At 41.7% G+C, this 25,525-nt stretch overlaps 1 protein-coding gene across 1 annotated transcript; it reads right to left on the minus strand.

Moving 5' to 3' along the window:
• Nucleotides 1-782: 782 nt before the first annotated feature.
• Nucleotides 783-2,741, minus strand: LOC140851087 (elongation factor Tu, mitochondrial-like). The gene is made up of 4 exons (XM_073242545.1): nucleotides 2,360-2,741; nucleotides 1,645-1,720; nucleotides 1,064-1,156; nucleotides 783-933 (listed from the first exon to the last, which is right to left on the minus strand). The coding sequence occupies exons 1-4, from the start codon at nucleotides 2,563-2,565 to the stop codon at nucleotides 826-828; spliced, it is 483 nt and encodes a 160-aa protein (XP_073098646.1). The 5' UTR covers nucleotides 2,566-2,741; the 3' UTR covers nucleotides 783-825.
• Between the last annotated feature and the right edge of the window lie 22,784 nt (nucleotides 2,742-25,525).

Below are 25,525 nucleotides of genomic sequence, written 5' to 3' on the forward strand. Positions count from 1 at the left end.
ATCTTGGGTACAACCTCATCTCATTAATCATGACAAATAAACTTATAATTGTCAGGAAGCAAAATATACTCTCATATCCTATTCACATGGAAACAAAAGCTTCAGGTCTACTGAAAGCTTGACAGGATTCAATGCATATTAACATCAACCACTGGTCAAGATGGCTTCTTTCATCTAATCAATACAAGCCCTCCATTCTACTAAGTCAGCATATATAACATAAACAAAAGGATTCGACTTCCTTATATTGTGAATTGGTTAAAAAGGGAGTTCTAATATCCAGTTCCAGGATTAACTAAAATTGTTCAGCTTTATTTCTACATTCTCCTACACAGGAAAGATTATCTTTGTTTCTTTTACAAGGTCTACTACCACTTTAATGCCTTCATTAAGGAACAGATTTGTAATTCATACATGAATGAATAATAATTTTATAATCAGGAATAAATCAAGGAAAAGAGAAGCAATCAGAAACAACCTATGACCAACAAATTTTATCTTGTCCATTTAACATCATCAAAATAATTAGTCTTTTCCATTCAATCTTGTACATCAAGATTACATTAGGTCTTGATTTCATAACCTTCTTCCATACCTATCAATCAATATTCGGATGCCCTCATAGAGCATTTCCACTAGCCATCTCAACCATTTCATCAATCATTTTATTCTCTCTTGGTGCTAATTTTTCACTCCAGACTCATAATGCCTTAGTTTTGCCATACAATCACTTCAGCATTCTCATCTTTGTTATGGCTTCCTTTGAGACATTTATATATTTCATGACTTGTAAAGTTTTCTGAAAGTCTGGTCAGTCCCATGACTTTATGAATATGTCAACACATTATGAGAACTTACCTTAACATAATCTGCATGTCCTGGGCAATCTACATGAGCATAATGCCGCTTAGCAGTCTCATACTCCACATGGGCCTGTGAAACCATGTTAAGAATTTCATAAGCATCCAAACAAAGATTCAAGTATCTCAACCAGGGTTCATTATACAACCAAATGCGATCCAAACATGTAGCTACACATCAAAAAGAAATAAAATAACCTAACTGTCGCTATGGTAATCCCTCTAGCTTTCTCCTCCGGTGCCTTGTCAATTTCATCAAAAGCAACTGCCTTGGCTTTTCCCTCTTCAGCAAGAACCTGACAGCAACAGAAGATCCAAAACTATGTAGGTCGATAATTTACATTTTAACTTATAATTGCAGAAGATCCAAAATCCCCAAGGTTACGATGTAAATATAATAGATTTAGGCCTGTTTGGATGGTTGGGTCCAAAATCCACAGCATTCGTGGGTTGGGCTAGTACAACCATCAAAAAATATTGAATTAGAGGGTGGACTAAAAGCCTGTGTTTACGGTCATCCAAGACTATCTTTTATATGGGCATGCCTGAATCCCATAGGAAAAAAAAATAGGTCATTTTTTTTCCTATGGGATTCGGGCCACCTCACTCCAAAGGCCGCTGGGTATTGGGAATACAAGCCTAGCCTAAACTCTTTTTTTCTAGTTGCACTAGTCGAAACCCATGAATCCCATGGGGTTTTTTGCTTGGACGTCCAAACAGGCCCTTAAAGGGAACAACTATGATAAGAGCAAAAAAGTTATCAAACCCCTTACGACAGTTCAACCTTGGTAATGGCCGCTGTGAGTGTAGTTTTCCCATGATCGACATGTCCAATGGTACCAACATTCACATGAGGCTTCCTGAGAGCACAAACAACTCATGATAAAAACAAAGGTATACTCTCAACCTATTATACATGGTTAAATTAGAGCATGCACTAACTCAAAATTATCCGAGACTTAAGTATGGAAAGCACTAGTTTATCATAGATAATACACTTGAAATATCAACCAACGCCTTCCATCAACCATTGCAAAACAATAATTTTAGAGGCCTCACGCCAGCACATCCAGAACTATGTTACTGCTACTGAATGCGAATGGCCATGTTGGGGATGTGCAAAAATATGGATAAAGAAAGCATGGTTGATCAATTAATAGGAAAAAAGGGACAGCAAACAAATGCAAGAAAAACAAAATGCATTGCCACAATTAATCCGAGGACGGAAATAACTCAACAGCAGTCAAACTTGCGCGAAGCGGGAAAAAGAAAAAAATAACAAACAGCATAAAACATTCATAAAAACAAGTCATCCTTTTAAGCAGGAAAAACAACAACAAGAAGATGGATTAATCAGAAAAAAAGAGAACTAAAACATCAAAGAAAAGAAAAAAGAAGGACTCATGCTTGCATCGGGGGGAAGGTTGAAACTGTCATCTAGATCGGATATAAACATTGTGCCAAACCCAACATCGAAGAGCCATTGCATTCAGACTTACGTGCGAGTGAAGGTGGCCATCGTCCTCCACCAAAATCCCGCCTCGAAGACGCTCCCCCCATTGGAACCCTGCGGAGAGCGCGGCTTTGAAGCCGAGAAAGGACTCAAGATCGCTCCCCAACAACTGGAATAATGGAGAGGGGAAGAGGAGGGGAAGCGGAGGAGGCGCCTCGCGCTCGAGTTTCTGAGGACGGCCGCAGCTGCCATATCGGAGGAGGGGGCGGCGGCAGGAAATACCCCGCTGTGAGAGGAAGATGAAAAGGTGGGGGAAAATCTAAAGCAGCGAGAGTTGGTTTTCGGTGTGTTTGGCGGAAGGTTTAAGAAAAAAAAAAAAAACTTTGGGCGTGGTGGGAACTAGGGTTTTAGAACCATTGGGGATGAACTCACGCGGTTAAGAACGAAGGGCTTTCACGGAATTCTGGTGGCAGACGCACGTGACATGTGCATGCTTTAAGGTGGTACTTGTGGATGGAAGGAGGAGATCCTTGTGTCCGGGATAAACGGTAGGATTTGAAAGAAAGTTCTCTCGAGCGAGTCTCCAACCCTCCTATTGAAGCAAGTCCATGGAACATGGCAGGAGAATGGCAGCGGGTCGGATGTGAATGGAGTAATTAACAAAACTATGTCCGTATCTGTTGCCAAGAGACTCCAGTTGAAGCTGATTTAGCTCAAAATAGTTATCGATTTAAAAATAAAAATTTTAAAAAATATATATAAAAAAATTATTTTCATTAAAAGTTCTCTAGCAAAAGATTCTTCGATGCTTAAGTTAACCGAAGCTTGAAAATAGTAGAAGAATGGAAGAATGAAAAGGAGAAGGATAAAAGCGTAAGGACGTTCTCTTTTTCCAATTTTGCTTACCTTAAGAATTCGTTATCTCTTTATATAGAAATAGAGTCTTAAGCTATTATGTCTAAATCCAATAGGCCATCAGACTATGCCATGATCCACCAGGCCATTAAGATAGGGAATCTGTCCACTAACCTATAAATTAAAATTGTTAGTCATGGATAGTGCCCACGTTCTGAGAGTTTATTGGAAGATTCCAATTATTAGTCCATATGGCTGAATAGACTGGTGGCCTAAAGACGGCACACAACTAAGGCCTTGTCTATCGGCATCGATCGTGGGACATCATCCCATGTAATCAGAAAGATCTTGATCTTGGGGTCGGCAAGTGGCCGAGCTAAGATTGATGAAGTCATTTCGACTTGGCTCTCCATGACGGTCTTGATGAGTCGTTGGCCGAGGTCATCAGCTCTAGTTTGATAAAATGGGTCAGGTAGTACCTTGATGTCCTCGACATATGGTTAAGGATGATATCTAACACTACAAGAAATCTATTTTTTAGTGACGAATTTTTAGCGATAAAATTTTTTTTTGTCACAAATAAGTATGTTTTTTACGATGAAAAAAAATTTCGTTGCCAAAAATTAAGTATTTGCGATGAAAAAAATTTTCATCGCAAAAAGTTAAATCTTTTACGACGAAATTATAATTTTCATTGCTAGAAGTAAATCTTTAACGACCAAATTTTTTTTTATCACTAGAGTTTTTATTTTTTTACAATAAAATAAATTTTCATCATCAAAAATAAAATTATTTAAGATGAAACAAAATTTTTGTCGCTAAAAATTAAATTATTTAGGATGAAATAATTTTCGTTGCAAAAAAATATAGTTTTTGCAATAAAATTTTTTATATTTGACAATAAAAATATTTCATCACTAAATGTTATTTTGTTAAAAAAAAAATTTGAATCTTTTTGATAAAATTTTAATTTTCATTGCTAGAAGTGTATTTTTAACGATAAAATTTTTTTCATCGCTAGAATTTTTTTTGATAAAATAAATTTTTCATCATCAAAAATAAAATTATTTACGATGAAATAAATTTTTCATCATTAAACAATAATTATTTATGATGAATAATTTTTATTGTAAAAAATATAGTTTTTGTGATAAAATTTTTATATTTGGTGACAAAATTGTTTCGTCGCTAAAGATTATTTTGTTGGGAAAAAAATGTTGTTTTAAGACAATTTTTTTCTCCAAAACGCCTGATCTCCCTCTCGCTGTCCCACACCACTGAGCATGCGCTACCTCCCCAGTCGAGCTTGCCGCCGGCCGTCCTCCTCCCTCTCCGATCAAGCGCGCCACTGGCCAAGTTGAAGCCCTCCCCGATCGGAGTCCTCACTCCATGCCACCGCGTCGACCGAATCGCCCGCTCTTTCTTGCTCTCTCACGTCGCTGCCATCGGTCGTCGTCCTCTCTCTCCGGTCGAGCTCACCACCGATCGTCGTTCTCCCTCTCTAGTCGAGCACGCCACCAACCGGGTTGAAGCCCTCCTCGATCAGCATCCTCCCTCCATGCCATCACGCTGGTTGAATCGTCTGTCTCTCTCTCAGTCTCTCACACTGTCACTACCGGTCGTCATCCTCCCTCTCCGATCGAGCTCATTGCCAGCCGTCGTCTTCCCTCTCCGATCGAACACACCACCGATCGGATTGAAGCCCTCCACACCACCGCGTCGCTCGAATTGAGGCCACCACCATCATCCTCCCTCCCACCATCACGCTGGCCGAATCGAGGCCACCACCGTTGTCCTCCCTCCCACTGCCGTCGTCCACCCTCTGCCACCGCCGTCGTCCTCCCTCTACCACCGCCATCATCTTCCTCTTCGGTTTCTCCCTCTCCCTCCCTCACTTTCTCTCTATCTCCTTTTCTCCCTCTCTTACGGTTGTTGCTTCCCCTAGGGCCATCGTCGTCGCTCTGCCTCCACCGCCGTCACCATCACCGCCCTGCCGTCACCGTCACCACCGTCGCACCGCTATCGCTGTCCACCGGGCTGCAATCTCTCAAGTATATATAGCTCTCTAGCTCTCTCTGGCTGTGTCTCTCTCTGGCTCTCTCTATCTCACAGGCATACTGTAGATCATCACCGTCACTGCACCACCGTCACCATCACTGCACAGCCGCCAGCATTCGCTTATCTCGATACCCATCTCTCTCTCTCTGTGTGTGTGGAATCTACAGGAGAGTTGGAAGATCAGATCAGGCAACACTTTTTATTTTTTTTTAATTTTTATAATTTTTTAAATTTTTTTCTCTTTTTTTAATTGATTTTAGTCATTAGACATGATTATTTGTTGCTTTACTCTAAAGTATAATTCATGATCTGAAAATAATTTAAAAATAAAAATAGTTATAATAATAATATATTAATTGTAGCATAACAAATCTATAAATCTTAGAATTTTTATTCAAGGATGATGTGCATGAACCAATATTTGTCCTTTAATGAAAAAAAAATATTGGTGATGTACATAATATCCTTGAATTATTTTTGTGGACAGTTTATGTCACGCTCCCGATCCGAGATTATAAATCGAGGGTCATGGCAACCGCCGCATACTCATAAAAAACTTTTTCCATAAGCATGCAAGGCATCTCATCATGATATCTTACACATAAAGTTAAATAATTTTTTAATTTTTAACAATCAAATCTTAGTTCAAATAACAAATCAAAACTCAGTGTCCAAAAGAAAAATAATTATCTGACAAAGTCAATATTTAAAAATAAAAGTCTTGAATCAATTCTGAGAAAATTCTAAATCAAATGGGCTAACTCCATCTCTAATCGCTCTCCCAACCAAAATCCCGCATCATGCTAATTTTCTGGATCTGTAAAGAAAAATATAAAACTCATCATGAGCTAAATAGCCCAGTAAGTAGTGTATACCTTTAACTGAATAAATCAGGTAATAATACTGTACATGTCGGTTTACTGATAATAACAAAATCAATATGTAAATTCATGAAATCATAATTATACTATCAATCATATATAAAATTTCAATTCATCATAATTTTAAATTATGCTTATCATCTTAAATTCATCAATTTCTTAAGTTCTTCTTACCAACCATGACTATGACCATATTTTTCCTGTGACAGGGTCAAAATACTGCGTATCTACTTGCGGTAGGCTGCAAATTATCTGGCAGCGAAGTCCTTTGGAACCGCTGGTCTTGCTGGCGGTTTGTCACTGGTCTCTCTGGCGACATGTCGCTGGTCTCGCTGGCGATATAAACCCTCAGGACAATCAATTGCCAACGTATATGCCCCCATTGGCGGGGTCCTTTACATAGTCAGATTGTCAATTCATAATATTTCTTATATCATAATTCTTCATAAATCATATTTTATATTCTAATTTTGATAATAAAATATATAATCATGTAGTATCAAAATCAATCAATATAATACATCATGGAATCAATATGTTCAATCATACTTCATCATAATATTTCAAATAAGATATTTTCATAACAAAATACCATTCATCCAATTCATGCATCGTTTCACAAATCATGTCAGAAAAATATATTATAATTTGCTGATAAATCTAGAAAAAGTGAAACATTACTTACCTCGAATGCATTACAATAAATCCACATAATTCTATAAATTTTCTTTCAAAAATTCTGTTCGTAGATCATATCGCGATATGCCATGATCAAACATCCACAATCCTATACAGAATCAATTTCAATAATTAGAAAGAATATGAATATCATATTTTAACAGTTTAGATTGGGTCCGATCATCTAAGTTCATCTAATCAAAATCTAATTAGGACCTAAATGATCTAAAGTTTGACTATCAGATCAAATCGGATTTGAAGTGATAGGACCGAGGTTTCTTCATCGATTTCATAAAATCAAGTAGAGAGAGACAATTAGAGGAGAGAGAAACATGAGGTACAATTCGAATTGATCAGATGACACAATCCAACATTATGATTAGTCCAATATCTCGAGTGGTGAAATCAACATGATCAAATCATGATTAAATCGAGATCATGGATAATTAAATTGATAAATATCGGATCTGATCAAGGTAAGTACCAATACACTGCCCAACAATCCTAGATCAGGGTTCTTCATTAGAATCAAATCAGGACTATTAAAATTTTTTTTTCATTCACTAATCTTTTTAGAGAGAGAATCAATCAAGAGAGAGAATATTTTAGAGAAAAAAAAAATTTAGAGAGAGAAAATTTTAGGGAGAGAAAACTCATCTTGGATTCTTCAGACAATATGATTCAACAAATCCGATCGATCAGATCAAATCATGCTAAAATTATCATGTGGATAATTTAATAAAATTATAAAAAATAAAATCTAAAAATACTTGATCTGATCAAAGTGGATGTCGGTGTACCGTCCGATGATCACAGATCAAAAATCCATCACGAGGATTATTTAAATTCATCATCATTCTTCTCAAAATTTTAAAAATATTAGGAGAGAGAAATAATCTAGAGAGTGGATTCTAGAGAGAGAAAGTCTAATTTTATAGAGAGAAAATACTAGTTCAGGCTGAAGGGAGAGAGGAAAGAGAGAGAAACTCTCTTTCTCATATTTTATTATTTATATCATTATTTATTAATTAATTTAATATTTTTTTTTCTTTTCTCTTTTTTTTTCTTCACGAAAGAGAGAGGAGAGAAAATCCTATTTATTATTATTATATTATTTTTCTTCTTCTTTTTCTTCTCTCTTTTTTTTTTCCTTCTTCTTTTTCTTTTTTTTTTCTTTTTTTTTCTTCTTCTTTTTTCTTTTCTTTTTCTTTTTCTTTCTTCTTCTTTTCTTTTTCTTTTTTTCTTTCTTCTTCTTCCCGTGGGTTGCTTTGGGCTGAAACAGGAGATCTTAAATCCCCTCATTGGAGTTTCGACCGATGGTGCAGCCGGCGTGGGGCGGCCGTCGGCAGGAGGGAGGCGATCCAACGATAAGAGGAGGGCCAAGACGGTGGCTGACGACGGCCACCGACGCCCAAACATCCAATGGAACCGGAAACTGTTATGATCCAGGTGGTGTGCCCAAGGCCTAGGGGACCAAGGCTAAGGCCAAGGTCCATCATTCATGAGGGCTTCATGGAGGTTTTAGGGCTAGTTGGGCCCTAGGTTGAAAGGCTGTGGGCCTTTTGGGTTCTTGAGGTCTAGGTTATGTGGGCCTCAAGGGACCAACTCTTTATGGGCCAGGTCTGGACCCAGGATAGGTGAGATTAGGTCGAGTCATGGGTGTACATGGGCTTGGATTAACCTAATCTCCCATAGAGTTGGTCAAGGGAGTTTTGGGTTTGGGTCACTTGACCTTGTATTTATATATACATACACTGTATAGGTTTGATTAAGCCAAGAGGAATACAAGACTCTTTCTTCCAAATCTCTCTCTCTCTTCTCCCTCTCTCTCCAGCTACTCTCCACACCCCAGGAGCAAGAAACCCTAGGGTTTCTTACCGTCAGGTCCAGATAAGGCAGGAAAAGCAGGGAGGCGCAAGCCCCTCCCCCTTTGTCCCGCCAACCAGATCTGCCCCTCCCTCTCTTGCAGCTACCCAAACATCAGGTCCAGGATCTGAAATCTCTTGCGAAGAGGTTGGTACAAGTTTTTTTCAGATCTAGAGTTGATCTGAGGTCGTTTAAGGCACGGATGAGATCTCCATCAACAGATCTACAGGAAAGGCTGCAGCAAGACAGATCTGCAAGGTCTGTCTCCATCTACCTTCTTTCCTATCTAGAATGCCCCGATTTGAGATCTATAAATTGAAAGACCTCAATCTAGGCCTGATCTGGTTGGGTACCAGATCTTGGATTTTTTAGAGGTGATTTCAAAGGCATTCTTCATCTGGAACAAAAGGCTGATGAAGAAGACAACAACCAGGCTGATTTCGTCAAGGGCCTTTGATCGAGTCCATAAGTCTTTAGATTTGTTCGTTGCTGGTTCCACTGCACCCAAGGTCTGTGGGAGGAGACAGGATCATGCTCCAACAGTTGGTATCAGAGCCACGATGGTGAGGAAGCAGTTCCAAGCACGAGAAGTTGAAGATCCCAAGTGCTAAAATTTTTCAGCAAGGTACCATCAAGGTATATTCTATACTTCTTGATTTTATATTGCTTGTTTGGCTTGGATCCAGTCATGGGCAGCAATATGAAGGTCGATTTTGAGAAGTTTGATGGCAAAAAAAAATTTTCATATGAAAAATCCGGATGGAGGATCTTCTGGTGCAAGCAGATCTGGATCAGGCTTTGGATGAGAAGCCTGAGGGAATGACATATAGACAGTGAGTATCGTTGGAGAAGAAAGCATGCTCGATGATCAAAAATATTTGGTGGATACGGCGTTATATTCGGTGCTAGAAGAAAAGACCTCGAAGGGCCTTTGATCGAAGTTGCACACCATGTATATGGGGAAGAATATGTGCAACAAGCTAATGCTAAAGAAGAGATTGTACAGTCTTCGGATGCTGGAGGGATCTGATGTGATTGGCCACATTCAAAGGTTCGACCAGTTGTGCACAAAGTTGATGAATATCGGGGTGAAGCTGGATGAGGAGGACAAGTCCCTGTTGCTTTTGTGTTCACTGCCAGGATCATATGACTCTTTGGTGACTACACTGCTCTACGGCAAGGAGACTCTGGAATATGAGGACATGGTCTCGGTGCTGAGGTCTAATGAGCAAAGAAAAAAGTTGACCAGAGATCGGGCTCCCCAGGAGGGTTCGACAGTAGGGGAGAGGACAGGTAAAGGCAGAGGCAGAAGCAAGTCCAGGGGGCGGTCCAAGTCCAAGAAGGGAAAGAAAGAGATGAAATGCTTCAAGTGCAACGAGCTCGGGCACTTCAAGCGAGAATGTCCACTATGGAAGAGCAAGAAGGGAGAAAGAAGTGGCTCAGAATCAGTGAGTGCAATTGCTGGGCAGCAGGTGAAGGATGATCTACTTGTGGTATCAGATGGTCACAAGCATTACACAGAGGAGTGGACACTAGACTCTGCATGCTCACATCACTACACACCATACAGGTCTTGGTTTGCGACATACACCAAGATAGATGAGGGATCAGTGACTCTAGGCGACAATCATCCTTGCAAAGTGGCTGGGATAGGGACAGTCAGGGTGAGGATGTTTGATGGGATTATGAGGACATTGACAAATGTAAAACACGTCTCGGAGCTGGAAAAGAATCTGGTGTCAATAGGCTACTTGGAGCACAGTGGATACAGCTTCAGCAGTAGGGCTAGAAGTGAAGTACTAAACATCTCCAATGGAGCTATGATAGTGATGAGAGACAGGAGGTTGGACAATAACCTCTATCGCATGGAGGGATCTGTGGTGATCGTAGAGTCTGATGCAGCAGTTGCAGCACAGGACCAACAGGGGGCTTACAGGATGTGGCACTACCGCCTAGGCCACATGGGTGACAAGGGGCTGAGGGAGTTGAGCAGGAGAGGACTCATCTCTGATCTGGAGGATGGTGCTACAGGGGAGATCTGTGAGCCTTGCCAGATGGGAAAGCAGAGGAGAGTTCAGTTCAACATCAGTACAGCCCATAGTGCAGCCCCTCTGGAGTTAGTACACACGGATGTGTGGGGACCAGCCCCAGTTTTAGCTAGGAATGGGGTCAGATACTTCATGACCCTAATTGATGATTTCTCAAGGAAACTCTGGATTTACTTCATGAGAGAGAAGTCTGAGGTCTTCACCAAGTTCAAAATCTGGAGAGCGGAGGTGGAGAAGGAGCAGGGGAGGAGCGTGAAGTGTCTGAGGTCAGACAATGGCGGGGAGTACACCAGCAGAGAGTTCCAGGACTATTGTGAGGAGTGTGGGATCAAGAGACACTTCTCAATTAAGGGGACTCCACAGCAGAATGGGGTGGCCGAGAGGATGAATAGAATACTTCTGAAAAGGCACAATGCATGAGCTACAGGCAGGGCTTCCAAAGGAGTTCTGGGTTGACACAGTAGACGCAACAGGTTACTTGGTCAATCGATCACCTCACACCAGGTTGGATGGCAGGCTTCCAGAGGAGGTGTGGTCTGGGAGGACAGTTGGGCTGGGCCATCTACGGGTATTTGGGTGCACGGCCTATGTGCACATTGGAGCTGGTGAGCGGAGCAAGCTAGATGCCAGATCACGCAAGGTGGTGTTTCTAGGCTATCCGTGAGGAGTCAAGGGATATAGACTGTGGGATCCCTTGAAAAAGAAGGTCATCATTAGTCGGGATGTGACCTTTGATGAGGAGTCAGTCCTACGAAGACGAGCAGGCATGGAGGAGCAGCAGGAGTAGGAGGAGGTCCAGCAGGGCGCTGCTGGATAGCTTACCTCTTTGATTTTGCCTCTTGTAGGTACTACTGGAGGACATGACATTCAGGTGGAGAACCTACCTAAGGTATCTCCACAGGTGGAGAGGACTCGGATGGATGATCGAGGTGAAGAGATCCAGCAGGAGCGAGCTGGACCGAGGACTGATATCGATGTTGCCCTACACAAGCCCAAGAGGACCATCAGGCAACCGAACCGATATGGCTTCGAGAAGATGCTGTCATATGCCCTGGTGACAGCGAATGGAGACCTATATACATATCAGGAGGCTATTAAGAGCCAGGACAGAGAGCGGTGGGTCCAGCGATGTTCGAGGAGATGCAGTCTCTCCACCAGAACCAGATGTGACGATTGGTGCAGTTGCCACAGGGGAAGAGGCCCATTGGCTGCAAATGGGTCTACAGTCGCAAGGAAGGGCCTTCAGAGCAGGGAGGTATCAGATTCAAGGCGAGGTTAGTGGCCAAGGGATACTCTCAGAAGGAAGGCATCGACTTTAGCGAGGTCTTCTCTCCCATCGTCAGACATACTTCCATCAGAGTATTGCTGAGCATTGTAGCAGCTTAGGATTTAGAGCTGGAGTAGATAGATGTCAAGATGGCGTTCCTCCATGGGCATTTGGAGGAGAGGATTCACATGGAGCAGCCACTCAGTTTCAGGGATCCAGGATCAGAGGGAAAGGTTTGTTTGTTGCAGAAGTCGTTGTACGGGCTGAAGCAGTTGTCGAGGCAATGGTACAAGCGGTTCGACTCCTATGTGCGCAGCATTGGACTTTCCAGGTGCGAGTTTGATCCCGGTGTTTATGTTCAGTCTCTTGAGGATGGTTCTAGAGTGTTCCTACTCTTGTATGTGGATGACATGCTTATAGCATGCAAGAGTAGGAAGGTTGTGCAGGATCTGAAGGCATCCTTATCTCGAGAGTTTGAGATGAAAGATTTGGGCCCTACAAGGAAGATCCTAGGCATGGAGATTTTCAGAGACCGAGCCCGGAGGGTGCTGCATCTATCTCAGGGGGGCTACATACAGAAGGTCTTAGAGAGGTTCGGGATGAAGGGAGCAAAGCCGGCGGAGCTGCCACTTGCCGGTCACTTCAGACTCTCAAAGACCATGGCACCACAGACTGAGGTGGAGGCTCAGGAGATAGAGATGGTTCCTTATGCTTCAGGAGTTGGGAGCTTGATGTATGCAATGGTCTGTTGTAGGCCAGACATCGCTCATGCAGTGAGTCGGGTTAGCAGGTTCATGGCACAGCCTGGCAGGGAGCACTGGAGAGCTCTGAAGTGGATATTCAGATATCTGGCGGGTACAGTTGGAGTTGGCATCTGCTACAGACAGCGAGGAGGTGCAGTGGGATACTCTGACATGTTTAGGGAGGCTCAGGGGCTGATTGGTGGTTATGTAGATGCAGACTTCGGTGGAGATGTGGATACCCGGAGGTCTACGACAGGCTTCATCTTTAGCGTGTATGGAGGTCCTATTTCTTGGAGATCGAGTCTGCAGCCTATCATGGCCCTATCCACTATAGAGGTGGAATACATCGGGCTGATAGAAGCAGCTAAGGAGGTAATTTGGCTGAAGGTTTGTTGACGGAGATGGGCCTTGCTCAGGAGGCCATTAGAGTGCACTGTGACAGCCAGAGTGCACTTCTATTAGCACAGAACTCAGTCTATCATGCAAGGACAAAGCACATCGATATTCGGTATCATCGGATCAGGGAGCTTGTGGAGGATGGCGAGATGGAGCTGGTAAAGGTACACACCAAGGAGAACCCAGCTGATGCACTTATGAAGGTACTTCCACGGGACAGCTTTCAGAGATGTGTTGAGCTGATGCTGCTGATGGACAGAGTGAAGCTGGTTGAGGCCTTGGGACACCAAGGCTAAGGCCAAGGTCCATCATTCATGAGGGCTTCATGGAGGCTTTAGGGCTAGTTGGGCCCTAGGTTGAAAGGCTGTGGGCCTTTTGGGTTCTTGAGGTCTAGGTTATGTGGGCCTCAAGGGACCAACTCTTTATGGGCCAGGTCTGAGCCCAGGATAGGTGAGATTAGGTCGAGTTATGGGGGTACATGGGCTTGGGTTAACCTAATCTCCCATAGAGTTGGTCAAGGGAGTTTTGGGTTTGGGTCACTTGACCTTGTGTTTATATATACATACACTGTATAGGTTTGATTAAGCCAAGAGAATACAAGACTCTTTCTCCCAAGTCTCTCTCTCTTCTCCCTCTCTCTCCAGCTACTCTCCATGCCCCAGGAGCAAGAAACCCTAGGGTTTCTTGCCGCCAGGTCCAATAAGGCAGGAAAAGCAGGGAGGTGCAAGCCCCTCCCCCTTTGTGCTGCCAACCAGATCTGCCCCTCCCTCTCTTGCAGCCACCCAAACATCAGTCCAGGACCTAAATCTCTTGTGAAGAGGTTGCTACAAGTTCCTCTCAGATCTGGAGTTGATCTGAGGTTGTTTGAGGCACGGGTGAGATCTCCATCAACAGATCTACAAGAAAGGCTGCAGTAGGACAGATCTGCAAGGTCTGTCTCCATCTACCTTCTTCCCTATCTAGAATATCCCGATTCGAGATCTATGAATTGGAAGACCTCGGTCCAGGCCTGATCTGGTTAATACCAGATCTTGGATTTTTAGAGGTGATTTCAGAGGCGTTCTTCATCTGGAACGAAAGGCTGACGAAGAAGACAGCAACCAGGCTGATTTCGTCAAGGGCCTTTGATCGAGTCCAGAAGTCTCCAGATTTATTCGTTGCTGGTTTGCTGCACCCAAGGTTCGTGGGAGGAGCCGGATCATGCTCCAGCAGAAACTTCCCTTTTTCTCAAAGAAATCCGATGACTCCGGTCACCGGCGAGCATGCACACCAGCATGGGAAGGAAAGGAGAGAAGAGAGGAAGGGGAGGAGGCTTACCTTCGATGCCGGCGAGGTTTTTCCGGTGAGCAATTGGACGGGCACAGGGATGGGTCTCTTGGTGGTTTTTTGGTGATTGCCGCCAACTGAATCTCGGATCTTTGGTGGAAGGGAGAGAGGAGGGATCTCCTCCTTAAATAGAGCCAGAGGGGGCTCTTTTCCACTCCGATTGGGAGCCAGTGAACGGAGGAAGAAGACTCCCTTTGGGAGTCTTCTCCTCTATTTTTTTTTTTTTTGGGCTTTATTGGGTTGGGATTCTTTACTCGGTGGGCCATCACATTCTTCCCCTCTAAAAAAAATTTTGTCCTCGAAATTTTTCTTGCTTGAGTCTTCATTGTTTCTTACTTGAATCTCATCTACAAATATTTCAATATTCTAATTCTTGATATAAAATTGATTCTTAAATCATTTTATAAGGAAAAAGTTAATACATCAAATATTGATCTGAAATGGAACCATTCATTTTCTTATTTATCAAGATCAACATCTCAAAGATTTTCAATGTTTCAAGATTTCGAAATTATGATCTCATTTCCTATAAAATAGTATTCAATACCTTATGACTAGATCAAAATCAAATCTATCTCTTGTGAATAGAAGAAAATCAATGTCTCTATTCTTGCATAAGAACTTCATTCATCATCATCATTCATTTTTTTTTTAAATATTATCCACTCTTAATTTCAACCTATCATAAGATAGGAAAAACATACTTATGTGAATCATATGATGACATCCCAATCAATCAAAATTCAAAAATATTTTTTCTTATTCATACTTTCAAAAGTTGAAGATTTATCATTTTAATCTTATTCTCGAACTTTTGATATTTTAATTCTCAATGTAACTTCATCATTTAATCATTTCATAAAGAATAGATCAATATCATCGGTGTTGATTAGAATCAAAACACTATTTCTAGTCATCGAAATTTTCTTACTCAAACCCTCAAACTCTTAAATATTCTAATTCTTGAAGCAAATTTTATCATTAAGTCATTCCATAATAAAAATAATAATTCAAAAATTGATCTAAATCAAAATTATATTTTTCTTATAATCAAAATCAATATCTCTATTCTAAGTAAGTATATCAATTTTCTTTATCTAAACATTAACAACTCTTAATTAATCGATTCATTATCAAATTAAATTATAAATAATTCTAATCTATCTTTTGTAGAATAATCATCAATATCAATAGATAACCTCAATCTTTTCTATTCAGTCAGAGAAATAATAATGATCAAAAGAGTCCAAACTTCAAATTTTATTATACTCTGGAGATAAATATTTGAGTATAATAATCTAAGATCAAAATTATTATTCAATAAACAATCTCAAATTCTTCCTAATAAATAGAGAATTATAAAATTTAATTTTTAGGATAGAGAAAATTTATCTCTAAATATTCTAAATCTAAAATCAAAAATCAAAGGTCCACTCATCCTAGAATTAGGATGCTAATTATTTTTGTAGCATAGTAGGCGGAAGTACTACTTTTAAAAATCACATTAAGATATTTAAAATAATTTAAAATTTTTAAAATATTATTCTTTCTAATATCAATATTTTTTTTGTATCAAACTATATCATCTATCATAATTCTTTGACTCAAAGAATCAACATTCCTGACTTACTCTAAGTAATCCAGATTACCATGCTTCCGCTGTGTACTCTGATCTAACAATCAAAATTTCTTAGGTTCACCAAAAAAAAATTTGATCAAATTATTTCTTTATCTTATTAATAGAAAAGATCTAAAATTTTAAATTTCAATTGAAGTCAAAGATTAACTTTCGATTCTCATTCATACTTTTACTGGTGTACAATAATCTTGATTAACCCTTGAGTCCAATATCATATTTAAACCATTATATAGATTTACTATAATCAATATGAATCAAATCTTAATTCTCATATCAATTCAATTCGATAATTTTCAAACCAAAAATCCTTATAAGTCAAATCAATGAAAAAAATCCTTCGATGCTCCACCAAATTTGGACATAATCAGAATATATAAGAATTTCAAATCATTATTTTTTTTCTAAAATTTTTATCATCAGGATCTTCAATATCTATCAAATATTTTTTTATAACAATCATACAAGCTTCAAAAAATCAAATCTCCATTTAATAGTAGATTCAATTAGGGACCTCGTTAACAAAAGTAAAGGAACTCCATATCAATTTCTAAATCCAAAATTTTTAAATTGTAAATTCATATGAATCCCTTAATCTGAAATAAATATAAATCAGATCTTTTATCTTAATCTAAAAATATCAATTTTTATTAACAACCTCAACAATAATATCAAAAATCTCTTGATCAACTTAGATACGAAATCTTTAAATTAAAATTTTATACACATCATGTAGTCTCCAAGAGACATAATAAGATCTATTATCTAGATCTAAGGATGATGATTAAAATTCCAGTATGATAAATATTCTACAACCTCATAATCGATTTCATCAATAAAAATAGATTTCTTTGTAATATCCTCAAATATGCATTCATCCTAATATGTCACTTTATATATGATCTACATACTAAGTTTAATTTCGATAAATATTCCAATCAAGCATCATAAAAGATTTTTCTTAATCCATCATGGAACAATATTTTATCATCAAATCTTTATCTTGTCAATAATAGTCAACTTCTCAACTAAAAGTAATTTCATAGTATTATTCTTATATCGAATTTGAACTTACGATTCACTTGAATAATCAATGATCAAATTAATAACCATAATACACAATAAAATTTTATGTCAATCCTTTTGGATTACTTTCGATCAAGATCTAACTAATCAATCATGATCTATAGATTATCCATTATATTTCAAACTTCATATGTCATAATCTCTTACGATCTTTTTATACATAATCTCAATGTTTAATCAAAATTTTTAAATATTTCTCCCACTACAATCATCAAGATCTACACTATAATGTCCCTAGTGTCTATCCACTTACACCCATTCTATATCTGATTCTATGTTTCATAATTCATCCACTTATGCTCTGATACCATATTAATTGTCACGCCTCCGACCCGAGATTATAAATTGAGGGTCATGGCAACCGCCGCATACTCATAGAAAATTTTTTTATAAGCATGCAAGGCATCTCATCATGATATCTTACATATAAAGTTAAATAATTTTTAATTTTTAACAATCAAACTTAGTTCAAATAACAAATCAAAACTCAGTTTCAAAAAAAAATAATTGTCTGACAAAGTCAATACTTAAAAATAAAAGTCTTGAATCAATTCTGAGAAAATCCTAAATCAAATGGGCTAACTCCATCTCTAATCGCTCTCCCAACCGAAATCCCGCATCATGCTAATTTTCTGGATCTGTAAAGAAAAATATAAAACTCATCATGAGCTAAATAGCCCAGTAAGCAGTGTATACCTTTAACTGAATAAATCAGGCAATAATACTGTACATGTCGGTTTACTGATAATAACAAAATAATATGTAAATTCATAAATCATAATCATACTATCAATCATATATAAAATTTTAATTCATCATAATTTTAAATTATGCTTATCATCTTAAATTTATCAATTTCTTAAGTTCTTCTTACTAACCATGACTATGACCATATTTTTCCTATGGCAGGGTCATAATACCGCTTATCTACTTACGGTAGGCTGCGAATCATCTGGCAGCCAAGTCTTTTGGAACCTTTGATCTCGCTGGCGGTTTGTCGCTGGTCTCTCTGGCGACATATCGCTGGTCTCACTGGCACATAAACCCTCGGACAATCAATTACCAACGTATATGCCCCCATTGGCGGGGTCCTTTACATAGTCAGGTTATCAATTCATAATATTTCTTATATCATAATTCTTCATAAATCATATTTTATATTCTAATTTCGATAATAAAACATATAATCATGTAGTATCGAAATCAATCATATAATACATCATGGAATCAATATGTTCAATCATACTTCATCATAACATTTTAAATAAGATATTTTCATAACAAAATACATTCATTCAATTCATGCATCATTTTACAAATCATGTCAGAAAAATACATTATAATTTGCTGATAAATCTAGAAAAAGTAAATATTACTTACCTCGAATGCATTTCAATAAATCCAATAATTCTATAAATTTTCTTTCAAAAATTCTATTCGTAGATCATATCACGATATCCCATGATCAAACATCCACAATCCTATACAGAATCAATTTCAATAATTAGAAAGAATATGAATACCATATTTTAACAGTTTAGATTGGGTCCGATCATCTAAGTTCATCTAATCAAAATCTAATTAGGACCTAAATGATCTAAATTTGACTATCAGATCAAATCGGATTCGAAGTGATAGGACCGATGTTTCTTCATCGATTTCATAAAATCAAGTAGAGAGAGACAATTAGAGGAGAGAGAATTATGAGGTAAATTCGAATTGATCAGATGACACAATCCAACATTATGATTGGTCCAATATCTTGAGTGGTGAAATCAACATGATCAAATCATGATTAAATGGGATCATGGATAATTAAATTGATAAATATTAGATCTGATCAAGATAAGTACCAGTATATTGCCCGACAATCATGGATCAAGGTTCTTCATCAGAATCAGATCAAGACTATTAAATTTTTTTTTTATTTACTAACTTTTTTAGAGAGAGAATCAATCAAGAGAGAGAATATTTTAGAGAGAAAAATTTCTAGAGAGGAGAGAAAACTCATCTTGGATTTTTCAGATAATATGATTAACAAATTCGATTGATCAGATCAAATCATGCTGAAATTATCATGTGGATAATTCAATAAAATCATAAGAAATAAAATCTAAAAATATCTGATCTGATCAAAGTGGTTATCGGTGTACCGTCCGACGATCACAGATCAAAAATCCATCATGAGGATTATTTAAATTCATCATCATTCTTTTCAAAATTTTAGAAATCTTAAGAGAGAGAAATAATCTAGAGGAAGATTTTAGAGAGAGAAAGTAGAGAGAGAAAGTCTAATTCTAGAGAGAGAAAATACTAGTTCAGCTGAAGAGAGAGAAAAAGAGAGAGAAACTCTCTTTCTCATATTTTATTATTTATATCATTATTTATTAATTAATTTAATAATTTTTTTCTTTTCTCTTTTTTTTTTTTCTTTACGAAAGAGAGAGGAGAGAAAATCTTATTTATTATTATTATATTATTTTTCTTCTTCTTTTTCTTCTCTCTTTTTTTTTTCTTTTTCCTTCTTCTTTTTCTTTTCTTTTTTTTCCTTCTTCTTTTTTCTTTTCTTTTTCTTTTTCTTTCTTCTTCTTTTCTTTTTCTTTTTTTCTTTCTTCTTCTTCCCGTGGGTTGCTTTGGACCGAAACAGGGGATCTTAAATCTCCTCATTGGAGTTCCAACCGGCGGTGCAGCCGACGTGGGGTGGCCGTCGGTAGGAGGGAGGCGACCCAACGACAAGAGGAGGGCCAAGCCGGTGGCCGACGATGGCCATCGATGCCCAAATATCCAATGGAACCAGAAACCCCCCCTTTTTCTCAAAGAAATCCGGTGACTCCGGTTGCCGGTGAGCATGCACACCGGCATGGGAAGGAATGGGAGAAGAGAGGAAGGGGAGGAGGCTTACCTCTGATGCCGGTGAGACTTTTTCGACGAGCAATTGGATGGGTCTCCGCGGTGATTTTTCGGTGCTTGCCGCCAACTGGATCTTGGGTCTTTGGTGGAAGGGAGAGAGGAGGGATCTCCTCCTTAAATAGAGCCAGAGGGGGCTCTTTTCCGACTATGATTGGGAGCCGATGAACGGAGGAAGAAGACTCCCTTTGGGAGTCTTTTCCTCTATTTTTTTTTGTTTGGGCCTTGTTGGGCTGGGATTCTTTACTCGGGCCGGGCATCACAGTTTAGGCACATGAATGAATTTTATATTGCATATTATGTGCTTCTATATCAGAGAGTTTTGTCAGTATTTTCGGTCATGTTCTCTGGATACATAGCATAATTTTAGTGTTTGTATATCTGAGGAACTGCACCGAAATACTGTTGAAATTTTTTTGGTGTAGAAGACATATATTGCAATATTAAATTCTTACGTTTCTGAATGGGATAGGACCATCACCCTATAGGTAAGAGATATAAGACATTTGTCAACTATTATTACATAAGATTGATTGTATAGTTTGCATCATAAATATGTAGGCATGGATCGTGGTTGGATGTCATTGCGTGATAAGTTTTGTCCCGAGTATATTGTGGGTGTGACATCTTTCATGAATGTAGTGTCTAATCACACTAGAGAAGGTGGAAAAGCTCATTGTCCATGTCGTCGATGTAGAAATTTATTTTGGTGTACCTTATCGGATATTCAAAATCATTTATATGAATATGGTATAGATGTGACTTACAAGAAATAGACTTGTCATGGTGAAGATTTGTCGACTAGCTCGAGCATGTTGCCCAGGAGTCTCACAAATGCATCGTCAATAGGTGGATCATCTAGTCGTGAAAGGCAAACACTTGGTGCAGAAGATAGTGAAATTTTGGAGGATCTCCATCCAGAGTTATTTGAAGCAAATGTGGAAGTGGGATCAGAATATTACATCCCATTTCGAGATAAGAAGCTAAGGAGGACAGTAACATGCCTGTGAATGATAGATTCAAGCATCTATTAAGAGATGCACAAAGTGACATTTATCCTAATTGTAAGAAGTACTTTCTGTTGTCCACCTTAATAAAGTTATTACATATGAAGATACTGGGTAAGTGGTCAAACAACTCATTTAATTAGTTGCTTAAATTTTTGAAGGACCTACTGCCTGAGAGAGAGTTACTTCCATCAAGTCATTATGAAGTCAAAAAATTATTGAAAAGACTCAGATTGGGAGTCGAGACTTAGGCCTATATTGCAAAAAATACATGCATGTCCGAATGATTGTATTCTATTTCAGAAGGACAAAAAAGATCTTCAAGCATGTTCAATTTGTCATTCAAGTAGATGAAAAGAAAGTCATGGTGAGTGTTGGGTATAAAATACCCTCAGCCGAAGTTCTTAACAGGATTGACCCTCTCAGGACTCCTCCAGCTTTCGACCGCAGATGGTATCTCTCCGGACTTCTCCAACAGCCAGATTCCCACAGTGCTAACTGAATTTCCCTGACGGACGAACTCCCACTGCACCACCCGAGCTCCTTCAACATGAGTTCCCCCAGTTATCTATTAAGCCGCCCCAAGCGCTCACTAAGCTCCACCGCCAGCCAACTTTCTACGACTATCAGCTGTTCCCTGAATCCCTTCCGGACTTCTTCCAGCCAGGCTCAACTCCAATCCGAACTACCCCGAACTTCGTCAACGATGGAACTTCTCCAACGGTAGATTCCTACAACTACCAGATTTCAGCCCGGACTCCTACGGGAGCCAGATCTCGTCCCCGACCTCGACTGCGGAAAGACTTCGCCCAGACTCTTACGGGATCCGTGTTCCATCCACGACTTCGCTTACAGGTAAACTTCGTCCGAACTCCTAAGGGAGCCGGACTTCATCCCTGACTTTGATTGCAGGTGGACTCAGCCCGGACTCCTACGGGAGCCGGATCTCGTCCCCGACCTCGACTGTGGGAAAGCTTCGCCCGGACTCCTACGGGAGCCGGGCTCCGTTCTCGACCTGACTGCTGGTAAACTTTGTCCGGACTTCTAAGGGAGCCAGACTTCACCCCTGACTTTGATTGCAGGTGGACTTCGCCCGGGCTCCTACGGGAGCCAGATCTCGTCTCCAGCTCCAGCTGCGGGAAGACTCCGCCCGGACTCCTATGGGAGTCGGACCTCGTTCCAATTCTGGCTGCACGCGGACTTCGCCCGGACTCCTACGGAAGTCGGGCTCCATCCACGACTTCGCTTACAGGTAAACTTCATCCAGACTCCTAAGGGAGCCGGACTTCATCCCTGACTTTGATTGCAGGTAGACTTAGCCCGGACTCCTACAGGAGCCGGATCTCGTCCCCGACCTCAACTGCGGAAAGGCTTCGCCCAGACTCCTACGGGAGCCAGGCTCCATCCACGACTTCGCTTACAGGTAAACTTCATCCAGACTCCTAAGGGAGCTGGACTTCATCCCTGACTTTGATTGCAGGTGGACTCAGCCCGGACTCCTACGGGAGTCGGATCTCATCCCTGACCTCGACTGCGGAAAAGTTTTGCCTGGACTCCTACGGGAGCCGGGCTCCGTCCTCGACCCTGACTGCTGGTAAACTTCGTCCGGACTCCTAAGGGAGCCGGACTTCACCCCAGACTTTGATTGCAGGTGGACTTCACCCGGGCTCCTACGGGAGCCAGATCTCGTCTCCAGCTCCAGCTGCGGGAAGACTCCGCCCGGACTCCTACGGGAGCCAGACTTCGTTCTCAATTCTGGCTGCACGCGGACTTCGCCCAAACTCCTACGGGAGCCGGTCTCCATCCACGACTTCGCTTACAGGTAAACTTCGTCCGGACTCCTAAGAGAGCCGGACTTCATCCCTGACTTTGATTGTAGGTAGACTCAGCCCGGACTCCTACGGGAGTCGGATCTCGTCCCCGACCTCGACTGCGGGAAAGCTTCGCTCGGACTCCTATGGGAGCCGGGCTCCGTCCTCGACCCCGACTGCTGGTAAACTTCGTCCGGACTCCTAAGGGAGTCGGACTTCACCCCTGACTTTGATTGCAGGTAGACTTCGCCTGAGCTCCTACGGGAGCCAGATCTCGTCTCTAGCTCCAGCTGCGGGAAGACTCCGCCCGGACTCCTACGGGAGCCGGACCTCGTTCCCAATTCCGGCTGCACGCGGACTTCGCCCGGACTCCTACGGGAGCCAGGCTCCATCCATGACTTCGCTTACAGGTAAACTTCATCCGGACTCCTTAGGGAGCCGGACTTCATCCTGACTTTGATTGCAAGTAGACTTAGCCCGGACTCCTACGGGAGCCGGATCTCATCTCCGACCTCGACTGCGGGAAAGCTTCGCCCGGACTCCTACGGGAGCTGGGCTCCATCCTCGACCCCGACTGCTGGTAAACTTCATCTGGACTCCTAAGGGAGCCGGACTTCAGCCCTGACTTTGATTGCAGGTGGACTTCACCCGAGCTCCTACGGGAGCCAGACCTCGTCTCCAGCTCCAGCTGCGGGAAGACTCCGTTCGGACTCCTGTGGGAGCCGGACCTCATCCCCGACTTCAACTGAAGGAAGACTTCATCCGAACTCCTATGGGAGCCAGACTCTGGGCTCCTCTCAAACGGGTAGCTAACCACCTCTCCCCGCCAGACACTCCAACCGAGCTTCAGCCAACAAGCCTGCACTCCCTGGCGTGGCCGCAGTAACGGCCACGACTCTGCTCCACTTCCTGCGATGGATTTCGTGCGGCTCCATTACTCCTTGGCCAACCGCCATGATGCCCATGATCCTGCTCCACTTCCTGCGATGGATACCGTGCGGTTCTTCCATCCTCTGGCAAGTCGCGACAATGGATGCCGCTCCACTCCCCACGATAGATTCCACGTGGCATGTCCCGGTGATAGCCACGATTCCACTCCACTACTCTTCGCAACAAACTCCTCCTGACTCTGGGTGGCCCACTGCCAGACGGTTACAGACATCGCTATTAGTCTGTTGCTCCCTCCCTGTAAAAGGGGGACCCCAGATACGTTATTCTCTAAGCCCTCATTTTTACCTAGAAACTCTGCTAAAATTTTCGTTCGAGCACTCCATTCTTGTTAAGGCAGAGAACTGACTTGAGCATCGGAGGGTCTTGCCGGAGCAACCCCACCTCCGGTTTAGACTTCCTTTGCAGGTCCAGCGGCGACCGCGACACCCTCGACTCCAGCTTCTCCGGCACAGGCGGATTTTTGCACCAATAGGATTGGCGCTAGAGGAAGGGCTGTGTCTTCGTAGTACCCTTGTTCTTAAAGGAGCACCCAACGGGACCATCCCAGGGCATCTTTTTCGACGTCCTCTCCTCCTCCCTCCACTTGGTCTTTGCTCGATGCCTCTCCGCAAGGCATCCACGCGATGATCCACGGCCTCCGCGGCCAGATCCCAGGCTCCAGCCTCACCTCCAGTTTTCTAGCCTCCTCCTCCTCGTCCGACAACGGCGGTTGGCGCGGAGCAATTTGATCTGCTGGCGCAGCAGGTCAGAGGCCTCACTGAAGCTGTGCAGGCCATACAGCAGCAGCAGCACCCGTAGGCATCAGTGCGCTTGGAAAGAGTGTCGTCGGAACACCAGAATCCAACGGTAGGGCGGGCCACTTGGGCCAGCCGCCCCGTCTTTCCCGGAAAGACGAACCCGAGGGTGGAGAGCCCTCAGTCGGATCACGACTCCACCCCTGGAAGATCTCTATCCCCATTCTGTCAGAGGACCCTCGAGACCCGTAGTCGAGAGGATTTCCTGGATCGGAGGCTCCAGGAGATGAACCGGTGGATCAAAGAACTCCGTCATGCTCCCCCCGCTTATGGTGAGGATATTTGCACTGACCCTCCCTTTTCTCAAATGATCATGCAGGAATCGATCCCGCCAAACTTCAAACTCTCCCAGTTCGAAAGCTACGACGGGACTTCGGATCCGATTGATCATCTGGAGGCCTTCCGGATGATGATGCTGCTTCATGGCGCACCCGACATCATTCTGTGTCGAGCCTTCCCATCCACCTTGAAGGGAGCAGCGAGAAACTGGTACTCGGTGCTGAAGTCGGATACCATCTTTTCCTTCGATCAGATGAGCCATCAATTTGTGGCCCATTTTGTCAGCAGTCGGTGCCCCCGGAAGGATTCGGAGTCCTTCATCAATATCAAGCAGAGGGAGGGGGAGTCCATTCGAGCCTACATCAACCGTTTCAATGTCGCCGCGCTGGAGGTCCGAAACTTGGACCAGTCGGTAGCGATGGCCTCTCTGAAGGATGGCCTTCAGAAGAATGATCTTTTGTTCTCCCTGGAGAAGAAGTACCCCAAAAATTTTGCTGATCTGTTGGCTCGGGCCGAAGGGTACGCCCGAGCGGAAGAAGCCTTCAAAATGAAGGATGAGGAGACTGCGAGAGAACGGCAGGCGGGAGACTCGAGTAAGCCCGCAGTCGAAAAAGAGCCGAGAG

This window comes from Elaeis guineensis, chromosome 8, assembly GCF_000442705.2.
Source record: "Elaeis guineensis isolate ETL-2024a chromosome 8, EG11, whole genome shotgun sequence".
In the NCBI taxonomy this organism is placed as follows: Eukaryota; Viridiplantae; Streptophyta; class Magnoliopsida; order Arecales; family Arecaceae; genus Elaeis; species Elaeis guineensis.